This window comes from Culex quinquefasciatus, chromosome 2 (genome assembly GCF_015732765.1).
Source record: "Culex quinquefasciatus strain JHB chromosome 2, VPISU_Cqui_1.0_pri_paternal, whole genome shotgun sequence".
Classification (NCBI taxonomy): domain Eukaryota; kingdom Metazoa; phylum Arthropoda; class Insecta; order Diptera; family Culicidae; genus Culex; species Culex quinquefasciatus.
Genome location: NC_051862.1, coordinates 114,134,674 through 114,148,840, shown reverse-complemented (window position 1 = coordinate 114,148,840; position 14,167 = coordinate 114,134,674). Strand labels below are relative to the sequence as shown.

General features: G+C 39.8%; 2 protein-coding genes across 2 annotated transcripts in view; one reads left to right on the top strand and one right to left on the bottom strand.

The window, feature by feature from the left end:
- Positions 1-12,267, top strand: part of LOC6043753 (cartilage oligomeric matrix protein) — a 91,990-nt gene extending 79,723 nt beyond the window's left edge. Inside the window, exons 11-18 of the mRNA XM_038254476.1 lie at positions 5,945-6,045; positions 6,184-6,545; positions 6,626-6,845; positions 6,903-7,190; positions 7,588-7,822; positions 7,884-8,112; positions 11,477-11,985; positions 12,050-12,267. Coding sequence (XP_038110404.1) covers positions 5,945-6,045; positions 6,184-6,545; positions 6,626-6,845; positions 6,903-7,190; positions 7,588-7,822; positions 7,884-8,112; positions 11,477-11,985; positions 12,050-12,126 — 2,021 coding nt within the window. The 3' untranslated portion in view covers positions 12,127-12,267. The remainder of the gene's footprint in view (positions 1-5,944; positions 6,046-6,183; positions 6,546-6,625; positions 6,846-6,902; positions 7,191-7,587; positions 7,823-7,883; positions 8,113-11,476; positions 11,986-12,049) is intronic.
- Positions 12,268-12,716: 449 nt separating this feature from the next.
- On the bottom strand, positions 12,717-13,657 carry LOC6043750. Its single transcript, XM_038254490.1, has 2 exons — positions 13,331-13,657; positions 12,717-13,245 (listed from the first exon to the last, which is right to left on the bottom strand). Exons 1-2 carry the CDS (start codon positions 13,345-13,347, stop codon positions 12,774-12,776), a joined length of 489 nt encoding a protein of 162 aa, XP_038110418.1. The 5' UTR covers positions 13,348-13,657; the 3' UTR covers positions 12,717-12,773.
- Between the last annotated feature and the right edge of the window lie 510 nt (positions 13,658-14,167).

Genomic DNA, 14,167 nt, shown 5'->3' with positions numbered 1-14,167 from the left:
AGTGTGACAGACCGCGGATGAACTTTTCTTTTGTTCTACAAGGGGAATTGGGGGTAAAACGGTCAAATTGGCAAACATTGATGTTTTAAAATTTGGCCATTCTAGTGCGTTTGAAAGGTCAAATTTGATGTAACAATGCCTAATTTACTGTAAAAATGATTAACATCGCATCAAAGTAGCGATATTTACGAAAAAATAATTATTTTTTAACACTCCTCCGTCCAAGGCATATTTCACTTACACGGACGACCAAGCCTCCGAAACAGTTGCTTCGCTAAATTCAACTCACTCGCATTTGACTCCATTTCAACCAATCTTGATCGTTCTTGCAGAATTTGAACCGGTAGGATTTCAAGATTCATCTAAAACAAGAACGAACCTGATCCGACTTACCTGCTAGTAACACCGACTAAATTCGTCGAAGCAACTCTTTTAGGCGCTCGTTTTAGGAACACACCATGGCCAAATCAACAAGAAAGCATTAAAATTTGAAATTAACCATTCAAATTTAACTAATTTGGGGTCGCTGAACACGAATATGACACTCAGAATATTCCAAAGTATTCAGAAATCCAGAAATCAAAGATGGCGACCAATATGGCGCCTGTACTATATTGGGAACATATATTTGAGGGTGTAATAGTGATTCAACCACTCAAATCTAACTAATTTGAGGTCGCTGAACAAGAATATGACACTTAGAAAATCCCAAAGTATTCAGAAATTCAGAAATCCAAGATGGCGGCCAATATGGCCCCTGTAAAATATTGGGAACATATATTTGAGGGTGTAATAGTGATTCAACCACTCAAATCCAACTAATTTGAGGTCGCTGAACAAGAATATGACACTTAGAAAATCCCAAAGTATTCAGAAATCCAGAAATCCAAGATGGCGGCCAATATGGCGCCTGTAGTATATTGGGAATATTTTTTTGAGGTTGTAATAGTGATTCAACCACTCAAATGTAACTAATTTGGGGTCGCTGAACACGAATATGACACTTAGAATATTCCAAAGTATTCAGAAATCCAGAAATCAAAGATGGCGACCAATATGGCACCTGTACTATATTGGGAACATATATTTGAGGGTGTAATAGTGATTCAACCACTCAAATCTAACTAATTTGAGGTCGCTGAACAAGAATATGACACTTAGAAAGTTCCAAAGTATTCAGAAATCCAGAAATCCAAGATGGCGGCCAATATGGCGCCTGTAGTATATTGGGAGTATTTATTTGAGATTGTAAAAGCCATTCAACCACTCAAATCCAACTGATTTGGGGTCGCTGAACACGAATATGACACTTTGTATATTCCAAAGTGTTCAGAAATTCAGAAATCCAAGATGGCGGCCAATATGGCGCCTGTAAAATATTGGGAACATATATTTGAGGTTGTAATAGTGATTCAACCACTCAAATCCAACTAATTTGAGGTCGCTGAACAAGAATATGACACTTAGAAAATCCCAAAGTATTCAGAAATCCAGAAATCCAAGATGGCGGCCAATATGGCGCCTGTAGTATATTGGGAATATTTATATGAGGGTGTAATAGCCATTTAACCACTCAAATTTAACTAATTTGGGGTCGCTGAACACGAATATGACACTTAGAATATTCCAAAGGATTCAGAAATCTAGAAATCCAAGATGGCGGCCAATATGGCGCCTGAAGTATATTGGGAATATTTATTTGAAGTTGTAATAGTGATTCAACCACTCAAATCTAACTGATTTGAGGTCGCTGAACACGAATATGACACTTAGAATATTCCAAAGTATTCAGAAATCTAGAAATCCAAGATGGTTGCCAATATGACGCCTGTAGAATTTTGGGAATATTTATTTGAGAGTGTAAAAGCCATTCAACCACTCAAATCTTACTTATTTGAACATGAATATGACACTTGGTATATTCCAAAGTATTATGAAATTCAGAAATCCAATATGGCGGCCTATATGGCACCTGTAGTATATTGGGAATATTTTATTGAGGTTGTAATAGTGATTCAACCACTCAAATGTAACTAATTTGGTGTCGCTGAACACGAATATGACACTAAGAATATCCCAAAGTATTCAGAAATCTAGAAATCCAAGATGGTTGCCAATATGGCGCCTGTAGTATATTGGGAATATTTATTTGAGGTTGTAATAGTGATTCAACCACTCAAATCTAACTGATTTGAGGTCGCTGAACACGAATATGACACTAAGAATATTCCAAAGTATTCAGAAATCCAGAAATTCAAGATGGCGGCTAATATGACGCCTGTAGAATATTGGGAGTATTTATTTGAGGTTGTAATAGTGATTCAACCACTCAAATCTTACTAATTTGAGTTCGCTGAACACGAATATGGCACTAAGCATATCCCAAAGTATTCAGAAATCCAGAAATCCTAGATGGTTGCCAATATGGCGCCTGTAGTATATTGGGAATATTTATTTGAGGTTGTAAAAGCCATTCAACCACTCAAATCCAACCAATATGCCGGGACCGTGGTGTAGGGGTAAGCGTGGTTAACTCTCACCCAGTCGGCCTGGGTTCGATCCCAGACGGTCCCGATGGCATTTTTCGAGACGAGATTTGTCTGATCACGCCTTCCGTCGGACGGGAAGTAAATGTTGGCCCCGGACTAACCTAAAAAGGTTAGGTCGTTAGCTCAGTCCAGGTGTAGGAATCGTCTCCCTGGGTCCTGTCTCGGTGGAGTCGCTGGTAGGCAGTTGGACTAACAATCCAAAGGTCGTCAGTTCGAATCCCGGGTGGATGGAAGCTAAGGTGTAAAAAGAAGTTTGCAATTGCCTCAACAATCAAGCCTTCGAACACCTAGTTTCGAGTAGGAATCTCGCAATCGAGAACGCCACGGCAATGCTGTAGAGCGAATAATTTGATTTGATTTGATTGATCCAACCAATTTGGGGTATGAATATGAGGAATATTCTAACATTCCAAAGTATTCAGAAATCCAGAAATCCATGACGCCTGTAGAATATTGGGAACATATATTTGAGGGTGTAATAGTGATTCAACCACTCAAATCTATCTAATTTGAGGTCGCTGAACACGAATATGACACTAAGACTATTCCAAAGTATTCCGAAATCCAGAAATCCATGGTGGCGGCCAATATGGCGCCTGTAGTATATTGGGAATATTTATTTGAGGTTGTAATAGTGATTCAACCACTCAAATCTAACTGATTTGAGGTCGCTGAACACGAATATGACACTTAGAATATCCCAAAGTATTCCGATATCAAGAATTTCAATATGGCGACCAATATGGCACCTGTAGAATATTGGGAAAATTTATTTGAGGTTGTAAAAGCCATTCAACCACTCAAATCTTACTTATTTGGGGTCGCTGAACATGAATATGACACTTGGTATATTCCAAAGTATTCTGAAATTCAGAAATCCAAGATGGCGGCCAATATGGCACCTGTAGTATATTGGGAATATTGATTTGAGGTTGTAATAGTAATTCAACATCTTAAATCTAAATATTTTGAAGTCACTGAACACGAATATGACACTAAGAATATCCCAAAGTACTCAGAAATCCAGAAATCTAAGATGGCTGCCAAAATGGCGCCTGTAGTATGTTGGGAATAATTTTTATTTTTTTTCTGGATTTCTGAATACTTTGGGATATTCTTAGTGTCATATTCGTGTTCAGCGACACCAAATTAGTTACATTTGAGTGGTTGAATCACTATTACAACCTCAAATAAATATTCCCAATATACTACAGGTGCCATATTGGCCGCCATCTTGAATTTCTGAATTTCTGAAAACTTTGGAACATACCAAGTGTCATATTCATGTTCAGCGATCCCAAATTAGTTAGATTTGAGGGGTTGAATGGCTGCTACACCCTCATATAAATATTCCCAATATACTACAGGCTCCATATTGGCCGCCATCTTGGATTTCTGAATTGCAGAATACTTTGGAATTTACAAAGTGACATATTCGTGTTCAGCGACCCCAAATTAGTTAGATTTGAGGGTTGAATGGCTATTACACCCTCATATAAATATTCCCAATATACTACAGGCTCCATATTGGCCGCCATCTTGGATTTCTGAATTTCAGAATACTTTGGAATTTACAAAGTGTCATATTCGTGTTCAGCGACCCCAAATTAGTTGGATTTGAGTGGTTGAATGGCTATTACACCCTCAAATAAATATTCCCAATATTTTACAGGCGCCATATTGGCCGCCATATTGAAATTCTTGACATCGGAATACTTTGGTATATTCTTAGCGTCATATTCGTGTTCAGCGACCTCAAATTAGTTACATTTGAGTGGTTGAATCACTATTACAACCTCAAAAAAATATTCCCAATATACTACAGGCGCCATATTGGCCGCAATCTTGGATTTCTGAATTTCATAATACGTTGGAATATACCAAGTGTCATATTCGTGTTCAGCGACCCCAAATTAGTTAGATTTGAGGGGTTGAATGGCTGTTACACCCTCATATAAATATTCCCAATATACTACAGGGTCCCATATTGGCCGCCATCTTGGATTTCTGAATTGCAGAATACTTTGGAATTTACAAAGTGACATATTCGTGTTCAGCGACCCCAAATTAGTTGGATTTGAGTGGTTGAATGGCTATTACTCCCTCAAATAAATATTCCCAATATTTTACAGGCGCCATATTGGCCGCCATATTGAAATTCTTGACATCGGAATACTTTGGGATATTCTTAGTGTCATATTCGTGTTCAGCGACCTCAAATTAGTTAGATTTGAGTGGTTGAATCACTATTACACCTTCAAATATATGTTCCCAATATACTACAGGCGCCATATTGGTCGCCATCTTGGATTTATGGATTTCTGAATACTTTGGAATATTCTAAGTTCCATATTCGTGTTCAGCGACCCCAAATTAGTTACATTTGAGTGGTTGAATCACTATTACAACCTCAACAAAATATTCCCAATATACTACAGACGCCATATTGGCCGCCATCTTGGATTTCTGGATTTCTGAATACTTTGGGATTTTCTAAGTGTCATATTCTTGTTCAGCGACCTCAAATTAGTTAGATTTGAGTGGTTGAATCACTATTACACCCTCAAATATATGTTCCCAATGTACTACAGGCGCCATATTGGCCGCCATCTTGGATTTCTGGATTTCTGAATACTTTGGAATATTCTAAGTGTCATATTCGTGTTCAGCGACCCCAAATTAGTTAAATTTGGATGGTTGAATTCAAATTTTAATGCTTTCTTGTTGATTTGGCCATGACGTGTTCCCTAAAACGAGCGCCTAAAAGAGTTGCTTCGACGAATTTAGTCGGTGTGACTAGCAGGTTAGTCGGATCAAGTTCGTTCTTATTTCAGATGAATCTTGAAATCCTACCGGTTCGAATGCTGCAAGAACGATCAAGATTGGTTGAAATGGGGCCAAATGCGAGCGAGTTGAAATTAGCGAAGCAACGGTTTCGGAGGCTTGGACGGAGGAGTGTTAACGAAATGAATGACGAAATGATCATTTAACCCCAATGAACCCCTGAATCTTTTTTCGCGGTGTTCATTCACTCGCGCCAACTCGCGATCTCCGGGCGGTGAACTTTTCGCCCAATTTTGTCGCCGGCACTTTTCAATGAGAAGATTAATACATGAAGGTGGGTCTAGGTCAAATTAAGAATTTTGTTTTTCGAGTGATTTTATACTTTCCTCAGTAAGGTGAGGAAGGCAAAAAAATGATGTTATTTCCAGCAAGCTTCTATTGCACTATTGGGTAATTTTTTTTGGGTTTTGAAACCCAAAAACCACTAAGCCTTTGACATCGAATTTAGTTTTGTTAAGGGATTTGATCTTGTTTGCGAAAAATATGCAACTGTAAAGATTGCATGATAATATTTCGTATAGTGTGACAACTCTCGCTGTTCATGCTTTCAGGTGTCCAGTGTTCAATGATAGAACAACCTCCTTATTACAAGTGTGGTGCTTGTCCGGTTGGGTTCGGTGGAAACGGAACTGTTTGTCACGATATAGACGAGGTAATAATTTTATAATGAATTCACTTAAATAACTTAATGCTCATCAATCAATATTTTTTAAATTGTAAAAAAATGTATCATACTTTCCAAATTCAGTAACTGCATGGGTATTTTTTTGTTTTTCATCCTTGAATATAGTGTGATCTCATTGAACCCTGTGATGTAAGGGTGCGTTGTACAAATCTATCGCCCGGATTCCGATGTGAGCCTTGTCCACCAGGATTTACTGGCCTGCATAGCGGTGGGTTATATGCGGCTACATTTGACTACGCTTTGCAGCGTCAAAGGTGTAACGATGTTGACGAGTGCGCAGATGGATCCGCTCGATGCGGTCCTAATTCGATCTGTATCAACTTGGAGGGCTCATACGAGTGTCAGTGTAGCAGGGGATTTATCCGGAATTCAACATACGGCTGCATAGCGGTAGAGGGAATGTGCTTGGATGGCACTATTTGTGACAAAAATGCAATTTGTAAGCATGCAGGTGGAAATACTTACAAGTGAGTGAACGTCAAAAAATCACTTTTTAGAACCTTTTGTTTTGAACAAATTTTGTATGAATTTTATTCTATTTTTCTAGATGCAAGTGTAAAGTAGGATGGGCTGGAAATGGTTTCCACTGCGGTTTAGATAGAGACTTAGATGGTTGGGCAGATTTCGATTTAGGCTGTACGGACAGTAGATGTCGCCAGGATAACTGCGTGTATGTGCCAAACTCTGGACAGGAAGATGCTGACAAAGATGGTGTTGGTGACGCCTGCGATCCAGATGCCGACAACGATGGTGTGCTTAACAGTCCTGTATGTGAGTTCTGGTTAGTAGGATTGATTTAGACTGACATTTTTATATCTACATAGGACAACTGCCCTTTGGTACACAATCCTGATCAATTAGACACCGATAAGGAGGGTGGTGATAAGCAGGGAGATGCATGTGATAACTGTCCCACGGTCGCGAATATTGATCAACATGACGTCGACAGGGACGGCATTGGCGATGCCTGCGATCCGGATATCGACAATGATGGCATTTTGAATGAGAGAGATAATTGTCCAAGGAAGGCTAACACCAATCAGCTCGATACTGATGGAGACGGAATTGGTGATGTCTGTGACAACTGCCCAGCTGTTGCCAACGTCAACCAGGCAAGTCTATTATTGCCTTTCAAAACTAACCCAGTGAGATGCATGGCATGTCTAAATGAATTTCAAATTTAGCACACAGAAAAAAATGATGGTAATATTCATCAGGAAATGGTGCCAGATTTTGTGTCAAAAAAATCATTAGTTTTACCTCAGATAATGATGAATTTTCATCAGTTTTTGATGAATATTCATCAGATTTACACATTTTTTTATGTATTATTACTCAAAAAAAGGTAATATTCAACCTACCAAATTTTCAACATTCAAAAATTCAACTTTTTTTTCTGTGCAATCAATGAGGGTTCTCGTGTCTACATTATTTACCATCTTTCAATGGGGTGTTATGCGGCCAAACATTTACCTTTCTTATTTTAATAATATATGTAACTTGTTCCAGATGGATTCCGATAATGATTTGATCGGTGACGCATGCGATAGCGATATCGATAGGGATCGGGACGGAATACAAGACAGCCAAGACAATTGTCCTAAACTGGCAAACTCCGATCAGCTGGACACCGATGGAGACGGTAGAGGAGACTTGTGCGATCCTGACGCGGATAACGATGGAATTCTGAATGCCGATGACAATTGCCCGATCGTACCAAACCCGGATCAAACTGATGCCAACAGTGATGAACTTTTGTATTTTTTATAACTTCTTATTTGAAACTTATTCAATCTTATTTTTAGACGATGGTGTTGGAGATATTTGTGAAGAGGACTTTGATTTAGATCTTATTCCAAACTACTTGGACAACTGTCCCAACAATTCAAAAATATTCTCAACTGACTTCCGGACATATCAGACTGTTGTGTTGGATCCTGAAGGAGATTCACAGATCGATCCAAATTGGGTTATTTATAACAAGGGAGCAGAAATAGTACAAACACAAAACAGCGATCCAGGGCTGGCCGTTGGGTAAGATCATCAGCGTTATTTGCTTTAGTTTGGCAAAAATGATGGTGCAAGCTCGATTCGAGGGGATCATGAATTTGAAGGTCCCCCGAAAACACGTGCACTTTGAATTTTTCAAAATTATTTAAAGAGGGTTGGATGGTTTTTCTCCAACGTTTGTATGAAGAATTAGGGCGGTTCGTCACTTTAGCAAACAATCCAGAAATTGCATGCCATATTAGTGTGACAATAAAAAAAACGACATCAGAGATACCCTCTAATTTGATTCCTTAGGCAAAAACAAGTATTTAAGCCAATTTTGAGCCAAATCGTTTAAGGTTAAGGGGTCACTTTTTATCGTTGAAGTTTATATGGGGAAAATCGAAAAAATGTATGCAGAAAAACATCGTTTCAGTATTTTTTTTGCCAGGTGGCGCGGGTCTCGTCCAAAATAATTTACCTATGAGATTCTTGTAGGAAATTAATTTCCTACAACTTTGTCGAAAGGTGCGATCTGAGTTGATCCTGATTTTTGGTGATTTTTTTTAGTAAAAAGTATTTTCATATTTATTTCCTATATACCCCTTATATACACAGCAACTTTCTTTCACTGAATTTCAGTAAAAATTTACTGAAATCTGCACGACTGAATCTTCAGCAAGTTTTTCCGTAAATAGTTAATTGCTGAAACTTCAGTTTCCTGAAACCAATCAGGATGACAGATTATTATTATTCTTTGTTCTCTATCTTAACCTATACCCTAACTGGCTCAATCGGCCTTGCCATCACGGAGCCGTGCGTCTATTTATAGATCCGAGATCTATTGTTCTTCGTCTTGATGGATGTTGATGATCTTCCGGGAGATCTTGTTGGAAGAGTCTTCCTTCCTTCCTTCACGCGTTGCGGTGTGGTTGGTTGGTCATCTTCCCGTCCATTCCCCACTCACCCACCGCTAGTTGTTGTAGTGGAGGGAGCGGCATGTGTGTGTGTGTGGTAATTAATTACCGTGGATCTGGTGCTCCCAGAGGGAGCAGGGGGTTCAAGTTGCCACCGAAAAATCGGTGGCGAGGTGACCGGGCGGGATTCGATCCCTGATCGTCTGCTTGAAAGGCAGATCGCTTAACCATTCGGCTAAGTACCCGGACCAGGATGACAGATGGTAAACTGGTTTTTCAGTAAGTTTGAAAATGTCAAAATGACGTAAGAAAAGCTGAATTTTCAGCAATCGAAGATCTGTCAAATAAAACTGAATTTTCAGTAATTATAAGTTGTCAAAGTGAACTGAATTTTCAGTAAGCACGAATTGTCAAACAATACTGAAGTAATTCTTTACTGTCAAACTGAACTGTGTCTTCAGTTAATCCGTATAAGCCTGGGTGAAACTGGAATCACTAAAATGGCCATAGCTCAGCGAAAACTCAACCAATTGGCATACTTCTTTATTAGTTGAACTCGTTAGAATGTCCTTTTTTCCGAAAATGACCCGCAAAACCCGGAAATGTTCCGGTGGCCGGAGATATTCCGGTGGGTCTCTGGGTCAAAGTGGGTCAAAAATTGCCATTTTTGGGTCCCGCATAATTTTGTTACAGAACTCTTGGGAAAAATAAAAAAAAATATCTTTGTTCTACCCGCAGACAGTGCTGACCGTGGATTTTTAACCACCGGGGATTTACCGGATTGAACGGGCAGGTTTCCTACCCCGGGGACGCGGATAAAATCTCAACTTACAACGGCACGCTTCGAGAACAAACTAAAATGGCGACCAAATAGACTGGCAGAGCAAATGTCAGAAACATAAATAGACTGGCAGCAATGTTACTGATTTTCAGTAAATTTGATACGGTTTACTGATTTTCAGTAATTCCAAAAAACTTATGCTGAATTTCAGTAAAAATAGGATTACTGAAAATTTTCAGTAAACTTATGTGTGTGTGTGGTGTGTGTGCAACCAACCAAACGGGTGCAAATTTTCAGTAAACTTATTTACTGAAAACGAACAACAGAATTTGGTGTGATACTTTCAAGTATATAAGCTGATCAACTCGGATCTTCTTGTACCCTTATCTATCTTGTGACATATACCATTTTGGTCGAAATGAGTTGATGATGATGTTTTGCTATACTTAACAAACACTACCAGATGCTTTGCACACTTGTGACAAATAGTACAATTTTACTTTCGAAACACACTTATGACACGTGCTATTCAGATTTTTGTTTACATAGTTTACTGTATCTTTTAACTGGTGTAGCCAAATTAGTTGAGACTTGGAGCGTTTGTTAAGCGATAGTATACGGACCGATTGCTTCAACAAGTTTGAATCTATCATTCAAAGTTTTAAAAATATTTATAATCAAACTTTAAAAATCGATTTTCTCGAATAGTACTAAATGGTCGTTGTCACAAGATAGCACAAACAGACGAAATATTAATTGAAACGAATCTCAGAATTTGCTGTATAGACAAAGTTCCTACAAGAATCTCACACTTGGCCAATTTTGGGCGAGCTATTTGCTGCCAAAATCCTGAAACGATGTTTTTCCTCATACATTTTAGCGATTTTCCCCATATAAACTTCAACGACAACCTTAACCTTAACCGATTTGGCTTAAAATTGGCACAGTTGTTCAAAAAAAAATCAAACCATCCACATTAACGACCCCCGGGTCTTTTGTGGTCTCTATTGCAAGTTTCTGCTCGAACCTAGGAGTCCGAAGGTTTGAATGGGGAGAGCACCCAAACCTCTTTTACTCCAAGGAACCTTCCACCCCAGTGTTTGAACTGACGACCTTTGGATTGCGAGTCCAACCGCCGCCAGCGATTCCACCGGAGTAGGCTTGGTTTGGTGTGTTATTTGTACTTATGGCATGGAGACGACTCCTACACCTGGAATGACTTAACGGCCTAACAACCAAGGCCGGGACCGACATTTTACTTCCTCATCCGATGGAAGGTTGCAGCAGATGGGAATCGAACCCAGAATCATCCGCTTACAAAGCGGACAGCGTAACCATTCGGCCACGCACTGCACAGTTGTTATTATTGCCTAAAGAATCGAGCCAAGGGTTATCTTTTCAGATTTTCCAAAACTTTCAATTTTTTGTCACCTTAATGCAATATGGAGGAGCAAACCGCACTAAAACTCAATACAAACTTTGGAGAAAAACCGTTCACCCCTCTCTAAACATTTAAAAAAATTCAAAGTGTACGTGATTTCGGGGGACCTTAAAATTCTTGATTCCCGTCGAATTGAGCTTGCACCATCATTTTAGTCAATTTTTGTAGGCCAGTGTCAAAATGCAAGCGTTTCTGAGGACTGCAAAATTTATGCTTCCCTGCCTGCGCAGACATTTTGTTAGTCGGTGTGATTAAAAAAGTTTTTTATAGGTACGATGCATTCGGTGGAGTTGATTTCGAAGGAACATTCTTCGTTGACACTGAGATTGATGACGACTACGTTGGGTTCGTGTTCAGTTACCAGGATAATCACAAATTCTACGCTGTTATGTGGAAGAAGAACATCCAGACATACTGGCAGGCAACACCATTCCGAGCTTCAGCTGAACCGGGAATTCAAATCAAGCTTATCGATAGTAGCACGGGGCCAGGCCAGATGCTCCGTAACAGCTTATGGCATACCGGGGATACGAAGGATCAAGTCAAACTGTTATGGAAAGACCCAAGGAATGTAGGATGGAAAGAACGTACTGCGTATCGTTGGTTACTCCTGCATCGTCCTAAAGTTGGATTGATAAGACTTAGAATCTTTGACGGTGAAAAAATGGTGGCTGACTCTGGAAACATTTATGATTCAACACTGAAAGGTGGCCGCCTGGGCGTATTTTGTTTCTCTCAAGAAATGATCATATGGTCTGATTTGGTTTATCGTTGTAATGGTGAGTATCTAAGCATAAACATTTCGGAAGCCTAATTCATGACTTCCTGATATAATAATTTCAGACAATGTACCAGAGGCAATATACAAGGAGTTACCACCTCGCTTGCAAAAAGATGTCCAGGTTGACTACAAAACTTAATTTTCCTTAATATATGAAAAATAGTTCAATCACATTATTCAAAACTAATTAGTGTACATCTTTGACTTGATTATTTTAAGTCAAGATTCAAACCAAATCTAATTTAGCATTCTTACAAATATATGTTTAATACATTAAAATCAAAGCTGAATTAGAAAAAAAACGTTTTTTCTAAAGAATCCAACACATTGATGACAACAAAGAAAAATGTTTCGTTATGTTAAGGTTAATGTATCCCAATGCCGCCATTTTTCCACCATCTTAGATTACACACAAGTACGGGCTGTATTGAACACTGACGATCGTCAGTGTTATCAATCACTCCCCGGCTATCAATGTCACCCCTGTGTAGCCGGAAATCTACTCTAATCTATTTTACTCCGTTCAGACCGGAGCGGCAAGCGAGCAGAGAAATGATGATCGGGATTTTGGTTCGTGAACCGGTCAAACCCGCCGCTCTGAGCGTTCAATAAGCGCTCACCCGATAGGTTCGTCGATTGAGTGGTTATGATACGCTCATAAGCGAACCGTGACACCACTGGTCAACCCACACGTCGCCCTTCCTTTCTCAAGAAAAAACACAAAAAAAGTTCTAGTCATATTTTATTCTCGTTTACTCAACAGCCTGTTGCTTTCCGTCTTGGCCATCAAAACTCATCCTCAACCGAACGGATATAATCCAAGAGGTGTGAGGGGGTCTTCACTGTTCTTCTCGGCCGCTGTTGATCAATCTCCTTAACTTCCTGATCATGACGCCCCAGTCGGAACGTTGTGCCTCTTGAATGATCGGTCGGAGTTCTCGCCACTTCTGAACCTTTTTGGTTTAGAGTTTCTCCCTTTGCCTTGGACTGGCGCTCGATCAAGACCGCATCCCCTGGTTTGACTGTACTCCGTTTAGCTCCACGGTGTGTGTCTTCCCGTGCCTTGGATTTTATCTTCGCCTCGGGATCCCTGGCGTCGAACACCAAATCATCATGTTCCGTCCTACCGCGGAGAAGTAACGGTAGGCCGCGCTTAATTTTGCGATCACTGAAGACCTCTTCGGGTGGTACTTTGGTGACTGTGTGGTCCGCGGCGTTGTATGCGTGTACCGTTGCTTGAAGCTCCTTCCGGTAATCGCTACCCATAAAAAGTGCAGTTGACATGGCTTTGTTCACGTTCTTCATGAAGCAAGGCTACAAGGCTGTTGTGGGAAAAAAGGTACCTTTTGCAGGGTGTCATCTTTTGCAGTACATTTCTTGATCTCGTCCTCAGTCAGGAATCCCACTCTGTTCAGCTCGAGTTGGCACACCTCCCAAGAGTTCGCCCTCTCATCAAATTCGTCGTCCTCTCCCTGGTACAGCCTCGACGAGGAGTCCGCAATATTGTCACGTCCCTTAACATTCCAACGCCCAAGGCTCCAAAAAAGTTGGAACGGTAACTTCAACTCAATGGCTCTCGGGCAAAACTAAACCAATCAAGATAATTCTTCTTTCCAGTGATTTGTAAGGATGCCTAGATGATTCTAGAACTTTGCAGAACTTAATTTGATCTAATCTGTAATTTTTGCGATCAAAAACATCGTTCCAACTTTTTTTTCGCGTGTAAAAAAAAAATCGCCAAAAAATCCGCGGAGGCAGCCGTTTAAAAAAGGTGGAACGATGTTTTCGGTCGCAGAAATTACAGATTTGTTCAAATCAAGTTCTGCAAAATTTTAGGATCATCTAGGCATGTCGCTCCATATCTTCAAGTCTCTGTCGTGCTTTGTCACGATACGCAGCTGGGATGTTGTAATAGGTTTTTTTTTTTTTTTGTTGGGTTGAGACCACTGCGACCATGACTTTGATCTATCGAGAAATTAAAAGTGAGAGTGTGTGCGTGCAACATGGAGTTAAACTTTTCAAAGTGTCATGGTAACCTTCACAGCAACTTCATAGAAAGTTTAACTCCATGTTGCACACACTCTCACTTTTAATTTCTCGATTGCGGTATACCCATTTTATTATCGCAGACTTCAGGATGACACGTTACCATGTAGGAGCAATTCCAGCTCAAATCAGGA